General features: G+C 46.7%; 1 protein-coding gene across 1 annotated transcript in view; it reads right to left on the bottom strand.

Moving 5' to 3' along the window:
* PPM1H (protein phosphatase, Mg2+/Mn2+ dependent 1H) overlaps positions 1–19,335 on the bottom strand; it is a 147,183-nt gene extending 127,848 nt beyond the window's left edge. Inside the window, exon 1 of the mRNA XM_075428235.1 lies at positions 18,767–19,335. Coding sequence (XP_075284350.1) covers positions 18,767–19,002 — 236 coding nt within the window. The 5' untranslated portion in view covers positions 19,003–19,335. The remainder of the gene's footprint in view (positions 1–18,766) is intronic.
* Positions 19,336–22,898: the final 3,563 nt, after the last annotated feature.

Genomic DNA, 22,898 nt, shown 5'->3' with positions numbered 1-22,898 from the left:
AGGGGTTTATTTTTTAAACAGAACATTCAGTACACTGCAACCTTCATATAAAAGGATCACTCAACCACTCACTTATCACAACCTCTTAAGGGAATTCTGTAGTTTATACAGTATTTTTAATTACTCAGTATAAGAAAGGCCCAAATTTGATCTACGAAGTGACAGTTTGACGAAATCTCCTAAGACACATGGCTTCGCAAGCACTGAATCTTTATCAAAACTTTCTCATCTGCAAGAACATTGCAGAAGTGAAAACACATAAGCAATTTTACCAGGCCCAAACCACAGAGGCTGTGGAAGATGATACAGTGTTTGTCTGCAGCAAGAAAATCATAATGTATCTCTATTTAGAACACGCATGTGTGCCTATTTGCTCCAGATGCATGTATAATCAGCCCTAGTATAAATTAGAAAACATATGAAGGATTAAACATCAATTGCCTGTCCTCCTACACTTTCCATCCCTCTGCCAGGCCCTGAGAAAAACAGAAGGCACAGTAGCAATGGTTGGAAACAGACCCTGAAATAGGAATAAAAGAGGAAAATACCCATTTTCTTTTTGTGGCAGAAGCAGAACCTGCAAGAACCACATCAGTGTTTCACTCTCAACATATTCTGAAATCAGGAAATTCCAGTGGCTTTAACAGGATCTTAAAGATGCACCATAAATAAGGATGAATAAAATTTGGAGCTGGGACAATTACATTTGACAACAGAAGTTGCAGTATTATGCAAAGAATTGTTTTAATATTACTCGAGGAATCCCACATATTATAACTATTCCTGGGCAACTAGGAGAGTTTTTACAAAATCTCTACGTGTAATCTTTTGTTAGCTTCACCATCTGGGAGTGCACAGACAGCACTTAATCCTACCAGCTTTTTTCCAAGAGACTTAGAGTAAGCCTGTGGTATGCCTTTCTTTTAACAATCAAACGAGGGGTTTATTTCATTTTTGACTGTGGCTTAAAATAGCCCACTATCAAAATAGTCCTAGGGAGATCAAGTCTCCAGGGAACAACAGCATCTTTTACGAAACCAGCTGACAGAGCTAAAACTTTGCCCAATGTTTTCGCCTAGGTATGCATAAACTTCTTCAGAAATGAAGAAATTCAGAAAACTTCACGCCAAATACAGATAAATCATAAAGAAACAAGTTGCTGGTAGAACATGGGGCACATCCTAAGACAAGAAGGGCACTAGCTGGTGAGACAACGGGAGAAAGGGCAGACTAGGAACCAGAGGGGTGAAGCAGGAGAACAGATACAAGACAGGCCATAAAGCCATTATATATACATATCTAGGGATATCCCTGCCATTATGCATATATGTATCTCTACCATTATGCACATCCAGGAGAGTTACAAGTTTGATTTCCCAGATTCATCTTTGTAAAGCTTTTTTTTTTTTTTTTTTTTAAAAACAAAGCCCAAAAATATCCAGAGCAAAACAACTCAGAAGAATCAAGGCCAGGAAGATATGAAAGACGTTTCCTGCTGAAAACAGTGTGTTCCAGCCCTTCACCAATTGTCTGCAGGGAAGCATCCGGGTGTAGAATCACCCACACAATTCCCATGATGACACTACTGCTCTGAAGGGGGTCGATGGTGTTCAATGCATAGGTAGATTTCAGGAATTCCTACAGCTTTATCCTCCGAAGCATTTTTTATAAACACGTGTTATTCTGTCAGAGCTTGGTTTCAGTTGGGTGTGAGTTGGTTTTTTTTCTAGTCCATTGGAAGTTTGTTCCTTATGAAGACTTTGGTAAGGCTGATGGCTATTCTGAAGGCTCAAGAAGTGAGAGCAGAAAAGGAATATGGATTGAGGATACTGAATTCTTTCAAGGTTTGGTCTTTCAGTTCTGGCTGTAAAATATGCACCAATTCGTCGTGGTGACAAAACAGGATAGTCAATAAAGGGATGAACAATTCATGAGAATTTTTGTTTCAAATGTTTTAGAAGACATGGGCACAGCTGGTCCAAAGAAACAACAGATGAAACAGGGCACTCCCTAGCGTGCTATGTCAGCATTTAATTGCATATAATACTTTGCTGGTGTTTTTCAGATGCCTGCTGGTTTGGGGGATGAAGGTTTCTTGGTCTGTGCGCTGGATCTCAGAAGTTTGGCAAGGTCTGAGGAATCAAAGTGTGATGACAACTGTCTTGACCTCTAACATGCCACAGGTCAAATGGACAACACAACCATGCTGGACAGCACAGACTGCAAGCTGGCAGAGGAAAATAATAATATTAGCTCTCTTCAGACATAACTCTTTCGTGCTGATTCACCACACAATTCATTAAAAGGATCAGTGATCAGAGAAACATAATTCACAAAATATACCTGTCACACTGCAAGATTAGTCTGGCTGAAAAGCAGAGCAACGTGGCTTTTTATCTCAAACAGTACTTAAGTAAGGAGCAGCAGCACTCTTAGATAAGGATATAATTAGAAGATTTCCACTTCATTCAACTGTTACAAACAAACAGCGAGGGATTTCAAGTGAGCAATTTGATGGGAAGGGCCAAAGGAAAGTAACAGGCAAAAAAAACCAAAACCATTTCAAGAACAGAACTGCCTCCCAGCACGGCAGCCTGCTGGGCACACTCTGAATAAGGAAAGGCTTTGTTTCAGAACATGTCATAGGTTTGTTTTCTTTAAAAACCTGTCTAAAATGGCTTTCCTCAAAACATCATCTAATAGGTCATTGCCAACACAGATGAAATCTGTACTCTTAGCTGTGGTACTTGTTCCCCAGCTGCTCACACCAGGTGAGGCAGCTGCTCACACGCAAAGCCTCTATTTGTAACAAGGCAACGCTAGCAACGGTCCTAGACTTCAGTGAGTTGTCAAATTCTTATTTTCAGATTTCTACACCAAATTCCGATTCAGAGTTGACTGAGTGGAAGCGTATTCTCTGAAGTACCTTGTCAGACTACGCTGACTTTCAGTGGCTACATTTCACTCTCCTGTAATAGGAACTGCACCCATGAAACATGGAAGATGAGATGGACAGAAGTCAGCTTTGTAGTCACATCACCCCTTCACACTGGAAGGAGATCTGAAGACATCCTGCACACTGCATGGAGACACTGTGAGAAGCCAATGCTTTACGTAGCAAATCCTTCTTCCCGTCAGCTGCTGACCACCGCAGATAGGTCTAGTCCTGCACTCCACAGCCATGCTAACATTGGCTCCCTTGTCCACAAAAATTAACACTGCTTCTGCAAAACAAAAGCATTTGTAGCTATGCATCTCCCATTGCTGCAGGGCAGCAAAGCACCAGACAGACAGACACAGGAAAGACCTTTCCTACAACCCACCCAAAGCTGATCAAGTCCTGTGCAAGCAGTACGCACAGCTTACACATCTACATGGAAGTGTATTATCTCCTACATCTCAGGTATTTGTTCAGACTTTGTGCTGTTTCCTAAAACAAGTTGGAACTCTTTCACCTTCACATTTGAGTCTCCAATCACGCTTCCTCCCACATCCCCATAGATTTACTTTTTACATAGCTAAACTCACACTGCTTACCAGCTCTACTTTCTATTTGATTTACAGCTGAGTTTGATGAAGGATACTGTGTAAGCTCTTATCTGCAGATATGCATAATGCCTGTTTCACCGTTTCAGACGTAGGAGAGCAATAGCTCATGAAGACATTCTAGAAGCAACATTCCCAAACCAGCTCACTTCACGCCTCCTATACGAAAAAACCCATCTCTGTCTACAAATTCACAAACATTCTTTCCATTTTGGTTAAGATATGCTCTCCTGCAAAATGTCTCACTAGCTTTGTATGACTTACAGCCCTCACTACGCTGCGTGACACACTACTGCGAGCGCCAGTTGCTTTTGTACTGCAAGTGCCTTTCTCTGCACTGAGAACAAATCCCACCTGTTCCACATTGCTTGCGAGTATGACTGTTTCACTGCAGATATTTTAGTTCCTTCAGGTCTTGGTAAAACCCTCACGCACGGGAAGCAATTTCTAAACTCCATTCTTATTTTCAAAGTCAAGGCCACCTTGCTGTTCGTCCATATTGAGCTATTTGTTCAATGTTTCTTTATGACTAATCCATTCGCTATTCACAGATCTTTTGTGGCCTATAACCTGCCTGTAACAATGCTCGACTGTTTACTGTAGCAGTATGTTCACCCGATTCTCGTGAAGTCTTTTCCAAACAGCACTGCTACAACACTGGGGAAGGCAGTGTAGAGCCTCACAGCTCCACGACACTTCTGGAGGGGTGGGACTCTCGGCAGGAGTCCAGAAAGAGAGAAAAAAATGGACAGGTATCTGTATACATTTCTTCTGCCTTTTTGTTTCAGCAATGTGGGCTAAAATATTACGCAAGAACTGAAAGATGAAGAATACGATGTTACATGACACCAATGGCCAGTCAAAAATATTTTTCTTCTTGGTGAGGTAGCCTTCATCACTTCTTAGCTGGGGAAAAGCTCTTACTTTGGAATACTTCAAAATAAGCACATATGCCCTTCAACAAAAAAAGCTGCTTTCTGCAGTACTTAAATATGGACTCTTAAAATGAAGACTTCCCATTCTTAAAAGAGCTTTTGTTTTAAAAGGAATTTTTCTCCCCAGGCAGAAAATATACACACCACTTTTTGGTATAGCTTGTGCTGACCCTTTCAGTTTCTATTGCAGTCTCCATGGAAGGGCCTTCTCCCACATCTTGGTATTTCCTCTGTGCACTGGTTTTGGGTGGGACAGAGTTAAATTTCTTCATAGTGGCTAATATGGGGCTATGTCTTGAATTTGCACTGAAAACAGTTTTGATAAGACAGGGATGCTTTAATTACTGCTGAGCAATGCTTACACAGGGTCAAGGCCTTGTCTGCTCCTCACACCACCCCACCAGCCAGTGGGCTGGGGGTGCACAAGAAGCTGGAAGGGGACTTAGCCAGCACAGCTGACCCCAGCTAACCAAAGGGATGTCCCATGCCATATGGTATCATGCTCAGCATAGAAAGCTGAGGGAAGAAGGAGAGGGGGACAACACATGTTCGGAGTAATGCCGTTTGTCTTCCCAAACAACCACTACACATGATGGAGCCCTGCTTTCCTCGAGATGGCTGAACACCTGCCTGCCAGTGTGAAACGGGAAAAGAATTCCTTATTTTGCTTTGCTTGTGTGGCTTTTGCTTTACCTATTAAACTGTCTTTATCTCAACCCACAAGTTTTCTCACTTTTAGTCTTCCAACCCTCTCCGCCATCCCGCTGTATGGGAAGCGAGCGAGCAGCTGTGTGGCGCTTCACTGCCAGCTGGGGTTACACCACGACAGAGCCTGTGTAATACTAGTTCAAGTTGTCCTTGCCAAACACCACTACATTTCTCCAAGATCATATGCATCTAGTTCCTTATCTAGTCTTTCCAAGTTCTTCAGGGAATGTGATACAGTTTCAAAGAGGAAAGAAGAACAAAAATTTCCTCTTCAATTATTTTATATAGGATTTGGATTTGGAGGGGGGAAGTAGTGTTAGTTTTGTTGTTGTTGTTTTGGAGGCACTCATTTACTTATCTGATAGCCTAAAGAAATTTTCTGGCCTTAAAGAAAGCTGCGAGGGAGCACAGCAGTTACACCACAAACCAAAACACCAAGCCTGTAAACAAGCGCGAGAAGCAGCATGCCTTACACCGTAATTAAACTAAGTGATAGTTTTTATTTGTAAACAAGGCAGTCCCACACGACCTCTCAAAACAATGGCTTGGCTAACCTCATCAGTTCATAAGATCAGTATTGCAGCATCTTCTTGCTACAGCATCTTCTCTCCTGCCCCACCCAAGCATTTGAACTACTGTGACAGGACTGATACCTGAGGCCAACCCAACACAGAAGACAAAAGCAAGTATCACTCCTTCTCAGTGAATTTGCTCCCACCTTGCCATCCATCAGGGAACTGAACCGAAACCTGTGCGGCAGCTCTGGCCAGGCGGCCGCAGGCTCCCTCCCTTCCCGGGATGCTGGGGCAGCTGCCACCAGGACCTCCCTGCCCCTCCAGATGCCACCAGGCAAGCAAGGGCATAAAAGGAAGGGAAACCTGATGGGAAGACAAGGGAAAGCCTCAATTCACCCAGTTTCTCTAAATTGCGGTATCTCAAATTTGCTGCTCGAACCAAAAAACAACAAGGTCAGTCACCAGACCTCATCCCTCTCCAGGGCCATTCACTCCAGAGGGCTGAGGCAGCATTTGACTCCAAGACCAGCCACACTTATTTCCAATTTCTCCAGCAAACAAATGAGATACGAAGCAGGTATTTTTCTGCCCTCTCCCTCCTTTCACCTGGGAAGGCCAGAGAGGCCGAGCCTGTGAGGGCAAGGCTTCCTCCTCCCCGAACAGGGGCCACGGGGAGCACCGTAACTCTGAATACAGCTAACCAGCTATGAGCAAACGACGGCACCGAGAGACCTTCATTCACCTCAGGCTGCACTTTGCCTTTCACACGAGACGACAACAGCCTTTGTCCCCAGCGTGGCGTGAGGTTTGTGCTCACACGCAGGACCAGGCCGTGGCGCGTTTCATGCCTGCCATGGCGGCTCCTGCCTCTACCCCCCTCCAGCAGCCACCATCATCTCCAACACTTCGCACGAGCGCTTCCGCACAAGCTAGTGGTTTCGTTCCCTTCACACTAAAAGCCTCAATGGGGAAAAAAGTCCCCAGATCATTCACTTCAGGTAGAAGTTGCGGCTTTTATGAGAGGCAGCCCTGTCCCCGGTCCGCGTTGAGCCAACCACACCACCAGCTGCAGCAGCAGCGTGTCAGCAAATAACAAGATCCCAGCGTAAACCTTTGGGCCTACAAAGCCCTGAAGAGCAATTTGCAGTGTTTGCGTAAGTTGTTCCTTGCCTGTGTTTACACATATACCTAGATACCCAAAGGGATTATGCTCATTTTGTGTTTCCATTTACATGGTCTTGGTTTCAGATTTCTAAATTATGCAGTGCAACACAAACTAGAAGCTCACTACTGGCTACGAGAGTTCTTTCCCTCTTGCTACCAGCGTTTTCTTCAAAGACAAATGAGCCGAGTACCAAAATAATTCCCTGTGCCCTCTATGAAAGCACTTCACAGAAGTAGCATGAGATTTAGGAATCAGACACTTTTCTAAAACCAAGCAAGAATGGGATTACAGCTAATCACATTAGCCTATAACTTTTTTCCCCCCTAAAAGCAGGATTAAAGGCAGAGATGGGCAATTTCCCACATTCCCACACTCCAGCTGCATTCTTCCAGTCTCAGCTTGCTGAATGGCTAACAGAATTACCATCCACAGACCTAGGAATTTCAGGGATTACTCTGGAGAGGTTGCCGAAGGAACTTGCTGGGCTGTAATTCCCAGCTTTGTCCTGCCGGAGAGGGACAGAGAGACCTTAAAATGACATTCCAAAGTATGCCGGAGGGAGTCCCAGCCTGAAGACTTTGGCATCTACATTTTGCAAGGGATGCAGAGACACTGATCTTTGAGTTTGAGAAGAACAAGGGACTGAACTGAGAGCGCAGGACTGGAGATGTGATAATGAGACAGGCGAAAATGTAAGGGAAAGGGTATCATCCCCCAAGTCTGATGATGATGTACCTTTAAGTTTTAAAAGAGATTGGCATCATTTTTAACGCCTTGCCAATTCATGCTCTAGGTCACTATCAGCAGAAGTGACGAGTTTAAGTTCTTACCTTCAAATGACACATGAAAATGGCTAAAAGAAATATTTTTTTGTGCGAAGGGCAAGAAGATGGGAGGAAAAATTTTATCTATATTCTGCAAAATGGAAATTGTTTGTTTCAGACCAACAGCCCACAAAACTTTATGATCTATGTGAGGATATAAGCAACAATACCCATTGGAGTTAGCTTTATGATCACTAACTTCCATTTCTAAATGCCTAACCAAATATCTGAATCTAAAGGCATACTCCATTCCCAGCAGCACCACACATACAATGCAGGTTTCACTGTGTGGCTCTTAAAATTTCTAAAGCAAAAACACTGTGAGCTTGAACTAAGATCAAGTCCTTGCAAAGAAATGGGGAAAAAAATACTTTTCATTGACTCTTTTAGTCAAGATACCTACAAGTTCAGCAAAGAGAAACAAAAACTAGTTCAAACTGGATTTTAGATCTAATTTCTACTCCAAAATTTAGCATTCGCTCATGAAACAAAGACCCTTAAAACAAATTCAGAAGAAAAAGCACTTGTCTCCAAAACACTGTTTTAAAAAGCACTCATAACCAGCAATTTAAGGAACCTAGTTTTACTGCACAGGCTTCTGCAAAGCACCACACACTGCTGAACAAATAAACAAAAAAACCAAGACCTGCACTCTGCCTGCCAAGGCACTTGCACAGACATGGAGCCAGAGGAATTAATGGCAGAGGGATGGGATGGGCCATTGGAAGCGGCACTAAGGTCCCCATATGGCCACCAAAACCGACAGAGGTGCCAACACTCTGTGGTCCTGGGTACAATCAGAGCTGCTCAGCTGCTCCATGAGCCCCGTCAGCAAGGCAGGGACAGGGTAGGTTTTATACAGTGGCTCTCGCCTTCAAAATGCATCATCCAATGCAACCCCGACCTGCTGGAGGGGACTCCGCTCTCAGCTACAATGCTTGATCCTGAAGCAATTTCAGGAGTGCTCTTCCCAACCAGAAGATAAGAGAAGGTTTGCTGCCTACCGTTAAGACTCACAGCTTCTCACTTTCTCCTCCTCATAAGTGGGCAGCATGGATTATGGATCGAAAAATGTCCACAACCAATGATAAAAAGCAACTTCCCTCAAGAAAGAAGGGGAAAAGAAAAAAAAAAGTAATTTAAGAAAAAATTTTAAAAAGTAGCACTTTGGGCAACACATTTTTCCAGCGCTGACCTCCCTTTCACTCAAAGTGTTTCAGAATCTAACAAAAGCCATCTGAAATCAAAGCAGCAATGCCTACCTTCAAAGAGCTGCGTCTTTAAACATCACACCTGAACAAAAAGACAAAACCCTTGCCCAGGTAGCTTGTCATGGAAAGAATTCTGTTTCACCCCAGGGAACAGGTATCAAGTGTCTTACGGCAGGGTCATAGGCTGAAGCTCCTGTTTCAAGAAATGAAGCATGCCAGCCTGCAGTGCATCTCTCCATATGATCTGCTACATCAGAAGAATACAGAGATCTCTGAAGAACAGCAGGGTAACTTTTGGGGTTCTGGTTTTGATTTTTGGGTTCTTTTTGGCAAGACTTCACAAAATGGACCACTGTCCAAGTCATCAGCACTGGAGATCTGCCCTCTGTCCCACCTCCAGCATGAGACTCCACCAAGGACCAGATCGTTGGACCTCTGGCTGACAGGTATTTTACAACATTATAAACACGCACTACGCATCATCTGTTTCTGAGGAGGTCTCTAACACATGCCTAAAGATAGACAAATCATACTTGGCCTGAATGAATCAATGTTGGCCAAAAAAAAAATAAAAAAGATCCACTGCGGATCTTGGCTGGAGCTGGATCTCTGTTGCCTCTCTGCAGGGAGTTTGGAGAGTAGAAATTATCATAACAGGTCATAAAGGACAAAGGAACAAATCAGGAAAATTCAGAAGGGCTCACAGGGGGAGCAGAAGGGAGGAAGAATGTCACTTCTGTTGGTACCTTTAAGCAACGGGTCAGACACACAGATAGAACAGCATAATGGGCATTTAGCTACAGGACCAGCAGATCTTATAAAAGGAGAAATTAACTGGGAAGACTTTGCAAGCAGAGCAATGCCTATGAAACGATCCCTAGACAATCTCACAGACCTCTAACACCAGTTCAAGGACACTTCGCCACAGGATTTTTGAAGCAGTTGCACAGGACATCAGAGTGTGACCCACAAAACCACCGCAAGCTAACACTTAAACAGCACATGCTCTTCTTTCACTCCAACTCACACACATACTGGTGTGTCATCTTCCCCTTAAAAAAACCCCAATTGTTCATGGTGCAAAATAGAAGTAGCAAAAGATACAATCAAATCTCAATCTGTTTCTTCTCTTCTTGTAGCAGAAAACCACCACGGAAAGCACGCATGCGACAGTACATGGCTTCCCACTGTTTTCCCCACCCATTCTCCCTGAAGTCAGGCAAAGAAGACCACCCCAAACCACAGTATTGCCTGAACAGCACCAAACCAAATCAATCAAGACTGACTACACTTATGGTAGCACTTCAAAAAGAAGAAAGAGGGGGACAAAAGAGATTGGAAATGGGTTATTCAACTTTCAGCCACAGTCACCACCAGGATCCGGGACCGACTTTCACAAGAAGCAAATTTGCAGAGCCTACAGGATCTGACACCGTTCCTCCTCCAGCAGAGGAGATGCCCAGGAGAGTTGAAAGCAACCTGGCACTATGACAAGTGAAACTGATAAAAGAGATCTCCCCACATCAGAGCAGAGAGAGGACAACGTAACACTGCTCTCTCCTCCTGGGGAGACCAGACCCCTACGACTCCCATCGGATGGGGACCATTTAGGAGAAGCATTGCCCTGGCCATCAAGACCAGGGCCACCCAAGATTCAAGTGTTCATGCATCCCTTTGTATGAAAGAAAAGAAAGAAAAGGAAACGAATTGAAGCTAAACACAGATGATAATCACCTCAGTGAACAGGACTGACAGCTTACCACTATAATTCTTTCATTTCTAAAAAAACATCTACATTTTCAGTTCTGTCAAGCCAGATGGTCTCTGAGGAGACAGTGCTGCACCTCAGAAGCCCTGGACTCCCCAAGCAGACTCTCTTCCCGTTAAGCCTCACCATGTTGAATACAGATATCAAACAAGGAGCGAAGCTCCAGATTTGCCACTCTGCTTCATGCCAGAAAGGCCTGCCCACCACAGCACACCGATAACCTCTTTTCTACAAGTTGTTTTTTTTTTTTTTTTAATCACCATGAGTGCTGAGTCACAGGACCCATATTTTGGTGATACCCAAATATGCGTTGCCCACACCCCCTCCTGCTCAGAGCCTTCCTCCAACCTCCACACTTGCCAATGTTGGCTGCCTCAGCTTGGGGTTATCTTCTCCCTCCCCCTCCCAGGCTCCAGCAATTAAACCATACTGTGATCTAGAACGAGAGACATCCCTTAGACTAGCTTTACCCCAGCACGGCTTCCTGCTGAAGAAATACTGTGCATAATATTTATTTAGAGAACACTAAACTCTGCAGACAAACATTTGCCCTACGTACGGTATTGGGAAGAGGAACCACACCTGCCTCCAGCATTTTATGAGCTTCACCTGTTGAACAGCTCACGCAGCATCAACCATTTAGCACCCCGCCACTCACAGCCACAAGCACAGCTGGCAGCGTCTATTAGACAGTAAGCATGCTGCTGGATGGGGGAGCTGGGCAGGAGGTGCTGGTGGTGAAGCCGGCCAAATGGCTGCAATGGACCTGCTGGCCACCTCCTACGTGCTTGAGCCTCTGTAGCTACCATGCAACAAAACTCCCATCCCAAGTCTGTTGGATTTGGCAGGGGGTGGAGGGGCTCAACACAAACTGGGATTTCTCTCACCGGCTGTGCTGTTTTGCACCCTGAGCACTTGAAACTGTGACGCCTCTTACCCTACCTAACCTGTGAGCAGGGAAACCGCTCTGAATAGCACTGTGTATCGTAGCTGTCCATCCCAAACATACAGCCTACCAGGTAAATATAACTGGCCAAATGGGAACCAAGTCTCACAAGTCACCTTCCTCCTCCTGTTTAATGGGGAGGAAGAAGAAAAATCGTTCGACAGTTAAGAGACAACAAAATGCATAATTACTACGAAGCTGCTGCTGTCCAGTAGGATCTCCTCCATTTTAGAGCAGCAAGTTCAATCAGAACAGGAATCCAGAAGAGAGGGGATAAAGATCCAGAGTAGGCATGACCCAGGAGCCCGTGTCTCCCACGATAAATGCTGCTCCAGCACACACTCAGCACCTACTCCTACTCCACCCCCCTGCCACAGCAAAGTTACTGTGGCTGCTCTGCCCAAATCCACTCAAAGACATCTTACACCTTTCCCAAGCAATGAAGCTGTATCCAAGACAAACAAACAAAGCTGGAGCATTTGTAGGTAACATCTGCCAGCTGCGGCCAGGGGCCAAAGGCAGGCTGCCTGGGTGGACACCGTCACCCTCCGTTTTCAGAAGCCAGGACCACGCTCAAGCAAGATTTTCAGAAACACATGAGATGGCACTAGCCTTAAGCCCCTGGGGGACTAATCCTACAAGACAGCTTAGAGGGATGAATTTCGTACTTGCCTCATTAGGAATCATGTGTGCGCAACTTAGACTACATTAAAAATACCAGAGCATATGACTTACCTCCCCACCACCACCACCTTTTTCTCCTTTAACCCCCACTAGTTCTAAGAAATCAGAGACCACGTGGGCAAAGCCAAGCACACAGCAGCAGGAAAAACAAGCACAGAACCTTAAACTCAGAATTCATTCTCCACATTTGTATCAAACGGATTGCCAAAGCTTATCCTTACTGCCTCAGTTTCTTCACCTGAGGAACCAGAACATTTACACACGTACGTTTTTCTCCAAGGTTACTCCGAAACTATTATTTGCAAGACACCTGGCAGATTAGAGGCATTACATAAATATTAGAAACTCTTATACAAAGAAAGGGATTTCTGAAGCTCTTAAAGCCATCATAAGGTTTCTGTAGGCTGTTTTATATGAGCCCAGGCTTAAACAAGAGTCTGGCTATGTATATTAAAGTTAACATTACATTATGCATAGAAGAATAATTCATACACAGGAAGAATGTTTAGTCGTCTTTAGGTACACATTTGGGATTTGAATTTTTACCTCATTCATCAGTTCCTACTCAGTCTTATGTTCTGAACTACAGAAAGAATAAAGGAACATAATTCTATCCTGACAAAGAAATGTAAACAAATTTTTGAAAAGTTTAAAAAGGAAAGTAATTAATTATTTCTGTGTGTTTAACCTGAGAAGACAGCCAAACAGAACAAGATAAAAAAAAGTGTGCCTTTTCCCAAGCATACCATCCTCCTGAAATTTGTACCAAACAGAACACATACAAGAAATGTGTTTACCGACGGGGTATGAGTCATGCTCCCAGCTGACGGGCAGAAAGACTCGCTCCCAGAAACCAGCACGTAACTTTCAATTCACAGGAGCATGACTGCCGTGTTATCTTCTGTTAATAGGAGGCAATGGGGATTAGAATCAGCGATCAGTGATTGCAAGCCCTACACTATCCTCCGACATCAACACACTGTCCAACTCAGTTTCTGTGCTTTGGTTTGCCTCATCTCATAGATGTGGTAAATTTTCACCTGCTTCAGTTTGTTATTACAACACTTAACGTTTGTATACATAGTTTGGTCTAGACAGAACATGAAAGGTACTCCGGGTGGAAAAATACTTCTGTGTTATCTTAACATTTGTTGATTTTGAGAGTTACATAGATCATGCCCACCTAAAATTTACCATCACTGAGAAAGGCTGGAAACTAATAAAAACCTCCAGTCAATTCTCATGTATATTCATTTCCTACAAGGTAAGTAACACAGCATGAGACAATATGACACAACACCATCAGCCTTACAAAACAACTACTACTTAGAGTAGAAAAAACATAATCCATAAACTTCCCTCCCCACCTTTCCTTTCCATTTTGACCTTGTTCTCGCCGTAACAACATACCACTGTAATAATGCTGCAGAAGGACACAGCCATGGTACTTCACCTACAACTCTGCATCCATTATGGGTCAGTAGTCACCACACCACAGAGAAAATGTAACTGCTACTGCAGGCCTGCAGAGCAGAGAAACCACGGTATCTCTGAACTGTAACATTATGGGGAAAGAGCCTGGACTTCGCGTGTCACCAAATGAAAGGCACCACTAGGATAATAAATTGTCTTCATCAGGCAAGAAACACACATCCCGCAACAGTCGAGCTTCTGGCTACCTGCTATAACTTGGAACTGCAAGAGTATCTGAAGTGTCACTTAGAAATTTTTTATAAATTTATAAAAAAAGGCAGGGAAAACTGCCCTTTGCTTAAGGTCACAGGCAACATAAAATTGAGAATTTCCGCATTTCCCTTAAGTGTATTTAATAGTACCTTTTGATATTCTCCAAAGAGATGGCAGAAAGGTAAGAGTAAAGAGAGGAAAGCACGCAGCACAGAAGCAGCTAGCTATGGTCCCCTCCCCAGGATTCACACAATTTAGAAAAGCAATTACAGTACTGAATTCTGGACTACCAGGAATATATATTCAAAATAGATGGAAAATGGCTAGCCTTGTTTTTCTACCGCGAAACGCTCCTCAATTGCAGTTCCCCTGCAAGTTCACCAGCACGAGCAGCAGGCTAGTCCTTTGCCATTTGCAAATTTAGCATCTATTTAGTCATGCCATATGTAGTCCGGGGAATTCAACCAAGAGAGGAAGGCTCTGCTCCACCCTGTTCAGCCTCTACCTTCACGGGTGAAACAACATAAAGCAAAAGCTGAAAGGTGAAAAATAATGTTCTGGGCAGAGACTGGCTGCAGCTGAATACCATCCGAGTCACTTCACGTTATATACTCCATCTATGCTACTGCCTCTACTTCGCCAGCTTTTTTCAGAGTTTAATGCTTAGCAGAAGCTCTGCAGGGAAGAGGTCATAACACACTGAAAACAGCACAGAAAGGGACCACAGAAGAAATTTCCCTCCCAGTAACAGGGCAATCCAAGCAGAAGCTCAGAAACCAGCTCGCAGCTCAGACAGGGAAAGGTCTGGAAGAGCTCTGTGGCCTCAGGAGCACAGCTGCCAGCGGACAGGAGGGAGGGCAACGAGCAAATACAGTGTCAGGCAGGATCCCCCTCACCCCCTTTACCCAAATAAATGACTTAACTTTCCAGAGAGCAGCAAATCCCCTTACCCCTCTGGATTAAAGGCAGATTTAAAGGAATGCTTGCCAACAAACTACCCTCTCCCTGGGTCGTTCCTGATGCACGTCAGCTAGCCACATGCGGTAAAACTGCGTTAAGGATGCCCTTGATTAAAAATGAAAAGTTTATTTCTAAATAAAACGATACCTTTAAAGACAATTAAAAAACTTACTGGATGTCGGATACAATTTTCATTCTGCTTCTATGGAGTTTTATGACCACTGGAACAGTGTCTGTGCTATAAGAGTAACTCTTTGCCCAGCCTCTTGCCATCCTGTAGCATGAGGTGAACTGACATGCAAGGTCTCAGGTCTGCCATACAAGGGAGAGACAGCAGGACAGTCATTTCAGAATACAATTTTCAGACTGTTCACCAACTAGTGTTGGGCTGACGGTTGGACTTGATGATCTTAGAGGTCTTCTCCAACCTTAATGATTCTATGATTCCATAAGGAAAGCTGAGTCCCCATGGGATTCCCACTGAAATTTCAGGAAGCAATGATGTTTTATCCCAGCACCAAGTATGTTTTTGAAGATCTCATTTGCCTGCCTACATGCTTTGCATAATGATCACTGTTAAAAGAGGGGAAGCTAATAATAAAAAATAAAGGCTAATTTACATTTCACTGCATAATACCACAGAGATAAGTAGATAATTTTAAAAATAAGTTAAAATATATGACATGGATGAGCAATGTTGCAAAAATATCCATTACAAAAAAGTTCAGTACAAGAGAAGCAAGAAAATGGGGAAGAGGAGAAGTGCTTATTTCAAGGGACCAAGTCAGATGAACAAGCATATACCACAGACACTAAGGAGAAGAAACAGTCTACAGGGTAGGCTTCTTCATCACTGCCTAACTTAGTAAGAAATCCCTATCCCCAAGAATCAAAGGAACAAGAGGAAGTCCCTGAAAAAACTACATATTTTGTGGACTCAGACTTCTTTGGAACTGCAGGAGAACCAGGTCTCACCCTGAAATGACTTCTCCAGCTTGGATGAAACACTGACATGATGATGTCAAGGAGCTCCAGTATCACCTGTAAACTGACATGTCTTAGAGCTGAAGAACAGGAACATTGCAAACGCTTCCCTGAGCCAAAGAGTCCAGGTGATCTGTTCTCAGAGCCAAAACTTCCTCCTAAAGACAGTGAGACAGATGCTGGTGCTGGGTATGGAGCGCAAATGCACAGACCTCAACCTCACCGTGCGGCAGTCCATGACATCAGGGCAGGCACAATAAAGGTGGCACACACTCTCTCCTTACACCTCCTGGGCCAGATCCCTGCCTTTCTACATCTACAATAAACCTCTCCTTAACTTCAAGGAATAAAAGTCTCAGTGCCCAAAGGTATCCTCACCAACAAAACACTGGAATTACTTTTGCTGATTTGCGGCAAGGTGGAACTGCGGGGAAGCAAACAGTTCAGCAGCACTGTGGGTACGTCAAGAATATTCCGATTCCTCCACGCCAAACCAAACCAGGAAAATGCAAGTTAAATGGTTGACCTTGGTACTATGTCACAAGCTCCTTGTGAGGACACCAAACTTCCTCCTAACATTTCTTGAAACTGCTCACCTGTACTGTAACAAAAGGCAAACACTGGCCTGATAGTTTCCTTAATATAGACGCTAACACAATGCTAAATAATGGCATAAAAGTCCTTCATCCCCGGCTTCCTCCAAGTAAACAAACTTCAGAACCACATGTAATAGCAATTTGACTTTCCTGGTATTTTTCCATTTCTTTTCTCCATGTAACTCAAATGCATTCCAAAAGGAAAACAGGTATTTTTAACTTCTACCTTCAAGGAAATCTTGCAATTATTTTCAGAAAGCCTGGTAATAGCTCAGTAGGAGTAGGAAAAAAAAAAAAAAAAAAGAAAGAGTCCTATTTGGCAAAACCAAATTCATCCTTATTACCTTCTTTTTCTTTATTCTCTAATGGCTGTTGCACCGCTGTGGCTTTGGAGGACAACGCAATTTTGTCCTGCTCTCCTCCAAGCCTCTGCGCAGCAGGGCATTTTGACATCTTCCGGTTCCAACCAAACCCCATGCTGGAAGATCATATGGATGTTTCTAGGAAGAGCCTGCTAACAAGTCCCCTAACTCTCTCTCTAAGAAGGAACACCTTTCACTGAGCTCTGCTCCACCAGCACTGGAACCAGTAATTGCACTGGAAGGGGATGAGACAAAAGGAAAAAAAAAAACAGAGATAAAGCAGAAGCCCGACCTCTTTTCACACAGATAACAATAGGAACCGAGAAAGCCGGTGACTTTTATAACTGCTCAAAGCTCAAAATAATAACAAGTATATGAAAACAACTATCCCAGCATGTTCTTCTTTCAGGATTACCAGAGCCATTTACTGTATCTCCAAGCACTCCCCTCATAGAAGGTTTCACCTACAGGGTCTGCCTGGGCTGTCACTTTAAAGCTTGCGGGCAGCAGTGGATGCGCATACCTGGGAGCCACTTTGTCACCAACTTGCAATTACAGTTACTTGCTGAAAGCCACAGCACCTCACCTAAGCTAAAAACAGCAGCACTCACTCGCTTTAGTAAAGCACCGCTTTTGAAGGGAATATTATAGTAGCAGAACACTTAGAGCTTACTTTTAAACATTTAAACTTCTAGTTCCTGGGGAATTTGCTCGGTAGTCTATTCAGCTCTTTAATAATCTGAAGAGAACAATTTAAAATCCGTTAAATATCTCTTCCCATTTCAGTGTCGCCAATGATGCAACAACCCCTTAAATAAAGGCAGCGATTGCTCCTTGTGAAGCCCTCGCTGTGGCTTTCGCAGTAGCTTCGTTGGGAATTCACGCACGCCCGAAGAGACAGCGCTCCACGGCGAAACAGCTCGTAGCTTGGAAGAGCTCCTTCAGCGGAACTTCTGCCATCCGAGTTGGAGCACCATGGATGGCCGGGCACCTTCCAGGCTTCGAGACGGCAGCAGAGCCAAACCAGAGACAGAGTCCCGCTCCCATCAAAGCAACCAGCGGTGTGCGCCGATACCGCAGTCAAGTCCAAGGACGCGGGCTGCCTCTGCAGCTGCTCCAACGGCCAGCGGGACGCAGATCTGCACCCGGAGGGACGCTGCCCTGTGCCTGGCTGGCATTCAAGGGGCTGCGTCCCATCGTTCGGTTTCACTGGGCTCAAGACGACCACCAGGTCCCGGCCGGGCAACGTCTAAAGCAAACGCCACCACACGAGCCCGGGCAGCGAACTGCTGGGAAAGCCCAGCTCCGCGGCTGGCCAGCGGGTCTTCCTCCCAGTTGGGAGCTCACCTTCCTCACGCGTCTCTGGAAAGCCCCCGGGGGCTGCGCGCCCAGCCAGCGGGCTGGCGGCTGCCGGGCCGCGGGAAGGAGCCCCAGCCCCGCGCGTTTCAGCTGCACAGCGCTCGTTGCACGCTCACGAACCAGACCAGGTCTGCTCTCAGGGGCCCTCTGCCTTCCCGAGCCGCGGGCGGAGGCAGCCGCTCACCGGCGGGGACTCCAGCCTCGGCCCCCGCAGCCCCCTTCGCCGCCCTTCGCGGGGACTCAGCGGGGCAGCGGCCCGCCTGCGCCCGAGGCCTCCCAGCAGCCAGCTATCCAGGTGCACAGCCACGGCCGGGCCGCGGATCTCGCGTCCTGTGCCGTGTCCCCCCCCTCCACGGCGCGGCGCAGGCCCGGGACGGCGGCCCCGCCGCCTCCGGCAACGCCGGCACCCGCCGCGCCGGGAGGGGTCAGCCGGTATCGCCGCCTCCCGCTGCGCCCAGCAGCGGGGTCGGCCCGGCGCGGCCCGGCCGCGCTCCCCGCCGCCGGGGTCCGTACTCACTCTGCGTAGCCCGTGGTCCACGGCAGGCGCCGGGTCTCCTTGCTAAGGATGAGGATGGGGCGGGCGATGTGGTCGGCGGAGCACTCCACCTCGTCCGTGGACAGTCCCAGGAACTCGGGTCTCCCGTAGGGGAAACGGAGGGGCAAGTCCGCGCCGCTGCCGTGGTCGGCGCCCGCGCTGCCAGCCATGATGCCGCCCATGAAATTGGCCACGGCGGACTTCACCCGCGTAAGCATAGTCACCCCGCGGGCGGCGGCAGCGCCGGAGGACAGCGCTGCGGCGGCGGCGGCGGCTTCGCAGCCCCCGGCCGCGCTTCCGCAATGGGGGCGCCGGGCGGCGGGAGGGGAGCGGCGGGCTCAGGGGCAGCGGCGGGGCCGCGGGCTCATGGCAGCGGCAGGTTCCCCCCTCCCGGCGCGGCGCCGGGTGAACTCAGCCCGGCGGCGGCTGCTGAGTCATGTGATAGCGAGGCTGGATGTGCCCGGGCGCTTCCTGCTCCTCCTGCGGCACCGGCGGGCTCCCGGCACTCGCCGGGCACCGGGGCCGCCGTCCCCGCCCTCCGTCCCGCGCCGGGGGCCGGCCCGCGGCAGGTGCGCGGCGGGCGGGGCCTGGCGGGGCCGCCCCCGGCTGCCTGCAGCGGCGCGGCGGGGCGGCGGAGCGGTCGGTGCTGCCCACGGTCCCGCCCGCGGCCGCCTCCGGGCAGAGTTACCCGGGAGCTCCATGCCGGCCCCTGGCAGAGCCCGCAGACCCCGAGGGCCAGGGGACGGAGCTCCCGCTCGGAGGGGTTACCATCCTCCTCCTCCTCCTCCTCCTTAAAAACGTCAAGGGTGTTTTTCCTACAAACCCGTTTTCTGTAACAAAGAATTGCAAGTACCCTCGCCAAGCTGTCATGGAATCACAGAATCACAGAATGGTTTGGGTCGGAAGGGACCTTAAAGATCACCTCGTTCCAACCCCCCTGCCATGGGCAGGGACACCTTCCACCAGAGCAGGTTGCTCAAAGCTGGCCTTGAACACTGCCAGGGAGGGGGCAGCCACAGCTTCTCTGGGCAACCTGTTCCACTGCCTCACTACTCTCTTAGTGAAGAACTTCTTTCTTATATCTAATCTAAATCTGCCCTCTTTTAGTTTAGAGCCATTCCCCCTTGTCCTATCACTACACACCCTTGTGAAAAGCCCCTCTCTATCCTTCCTGTAGGCCCCTTCAGGTACTGGAAGGCTGCTATAAGGTCACACCGGAGCCTTCGCTTCTCCAGGTTGAACAGTCCCACTCCCTCAGCCTGTCCTCTCAGGAGAGGTGTTCCCAGCCCTCTGATCATGGAGCAAAAGTGGAAGGACAAGCCTGAACATCCTAAAATTTGAGGGCATAGGCATTTTAACGCCTCCTTCTTTGGCTGTGGGACACTGGCCGTGTCATGCTCTTCCACCAGAAAAAACTGGGAGCTCTGCAACAATCAGCAGTCAGCCGCATGTGCCAAAAGGTCGCAAGTTTGGCTGTGCCAAGCTTCGGGAAAACGGGTGAGGGGAGCGTAGCGAGTACCCATAGGAAGGCTGTCCTCTGTAGCAAGGCCATGCCCGTGCCCCGGGATGTCGCAGGGCTCCAGGGAACCGTAAGTCCCACCGAAAGGCAGAGCAACCTGCAAAACGGAGCAGGCAGGTACGGCGAGCCGTGAGAGCGGCACTGTACTGGGAGTTAGCGGGGAAAAGCTGGTTAGTCATCGTATGTGGCTAGTGGGGATGATCGGCTGTCATCTCACTGGCTCATGCTAGAAACCAGCTGGCACACCACTGAACATGCAGTGACACAGCTCTGGAGACTAAGCCCTGTGAGCACGTTCAATTTCTGTTTACTAAACAGCGTCCTGAGAGCTGAGTTCCGACAATGCCCGTGTTTGCTCCAGGTTCCTTGGGTACAGACAGGAGAAATGTGAAGGTGTCGTGACGCTTACCAGTGTTTATGAGCTGTCCGTTACTGAAGTCTACAGAGCCAAAACTAGATTAGTGAACGAGGATGCTAAGACAGTGTTCAGGACTTCTTGAAGTGGAGTTGGAGGAATATCCACCCCGAATCAAACATTGCAGATATACCTCCTTTGGGAGGGGGTGAGTATTTTTCCTGTCTCTTGTTCAGTCATTTCCAGGGCTGATATTATAGATATTTTGAGGAACAGTAAACCTTGTAGTTCTTCCTTTCATGTATTTCTGTTTGCTTTGCTCTGCTTCCCAATCACACTGTAGAGATTGTTACTATGATGAAAAATTGCTAAAGAAAAATTACTAAAATTCAGGGTTTTTTTCACAGACCCTGTGTCTCGGTGCCGTAGCAGGCAGCCGTTCATCCACATTCACGTGTTACCGGGGAATGCAAGCCTGAGGTGGTGGCATTCCCAAAGTCCCTTGGCTACTGTGTTCAGTGGCCTGAATCGTATTTTATTCGCCCACTCCCAGTTGATTCCCAGCCTCTTCCACCGGAGGACAATCTCTTTATACTGTCTCTTGTCTGCTGGATGGCCGGTGTTTTTCTTCAGACGGGCACTCCAGCGCCCATTTCCCTCACTGCTGCTTTCATGGACCTGCCCCCCGGAGAAGACAGGAGTGAGAAGAGGGGCATGAGCAGAACTTGATATGTATCCCGGAGAGGCTTGGTTTTTTCTGTGTGAAAGTAGAGCCCCTCACAGGTTATGCTATACACTCCTGGAGAGGCTATGCCAGCAGACTAAACTTGGCAGTTTTTTTGACCCAAAGAACATGAAAAATGCCATTGACTAAATGTCCAACAGAGAGGACGCGGTGTTTGTCCTCCTGCCCCACCTGCAGCCACCATTTTGCACAAGACATGAGGGAGAAACGTAAGGGAGGCTTGTCAGAGTTTAAATGATTATCTCTGCAAGATGATAAGGAAAAGCTCAGATCAGACATACAGGGAGACATCTTAACGGCTCACCACTCAAAACAAATCTGTGCGCTGCTTGAAATTCTGTGGATGCTTGCCTCTGGCACAAGAATGCTGCAAGGATGCAACAAGTATGATTGATATGACCTCTTCATACCGAAGAGTGTAGAGATGCTTTGATTTCAGTTCTGTTTGGGGAAAGAGGATCATGTTGTTCACTTTTGAGTCAAAGGTGAAGCCCCACTTCTCAAAGAAAATAATGGTCAGGCCTGGCAGATCTCGGCAAGTTCCTCAAATCTCCAAACCTGCGGTCCATATGGTCCAAGCCAGACATTTTTCTTTGGTGGTGGGCAGACATTGAAAGGTTTGGATACCGGCTTCAAGTAAAATTTTGAGGCTGAATTCTCTATGTAAATTTTTGAAAATTGACTCTGTATCCTTCTGCAATCCCATGACTACTGCAAAGGAAAGATGACAGGTTGGAGGTTGGTTTTTTAAATGTAAACTTATTTGTGATACTGGGATAAATACACTTTTCTCTCAGAATGGCTAATCACACCATGGAGCTAGTGAGGCTGCGTGTGGGCCAGAAACACATTCATATGAGCTCTTTGAAGCATCTGAATTATGTTATGCCACCTTACCATGTATCATATTCAGCATTCAAAAAATTCAAGAGCATTTTAATCATGATGAAAACAGATTTGCACGGAGGATAAACTTTTACAGAATGATGGAATAGTTCTTACTGGAGAAGACTTCTGAAGATCATGTACTCCAACTTCTTTGTCAAAGCAGGACCAACTTTAAAGTCATATTACATTGTTCAGAATCTTGTCCAGTCAAGTTTTCAATATTTCCAAGGATGGAGATACCAGAGCCTCTCTGGGCTTCAGTTCAAATCTTCAACCACCTACCCGTAACAACTTTTTCCTGGTATCTATTTGGGATTTCTGTTCTTGCAGTTTGTGTCTGTTGCCTCTCATCACCATTCACCCCCAGGAAGAATATGACTCTTTCCTCTCTCTACCCTTTTATGAGGTAGTTGAAGACAGCAGTAAGGTTTCTCCCCCTTAGCCTTGCCTTCTAAAGGCTGAACAAATCAATTTCGCTCAGCATCTTCTTGTGACAATCTTGGTGGCCCATCACTAGACTCAGTCCAGTAGGTCAGCTGGGGAGCCCCGATCTGGACACAATACTCTCACAAGTGCCATTTAGAGGGTATGATCACCTGTCTTGACT

Source organism: Opisthocomus hoazin, chromosome 8 (assembly GCF_030867145.1).
Source record: "Opisthocomus hoazin isolate bOpiHoa1 chromosome 8, bOpiHoa1.hap1, whole genome shotgun sequence".
NCBI lineage: Eukaryota > Metazoa > Chordata > Aves > Opisthocomiformes > Opisthocomidae > Opisthocomus > Opisthocomus hoazin.
This window is presented reverse-complemented; position numbering and strand designations above follow the sequence as displayed.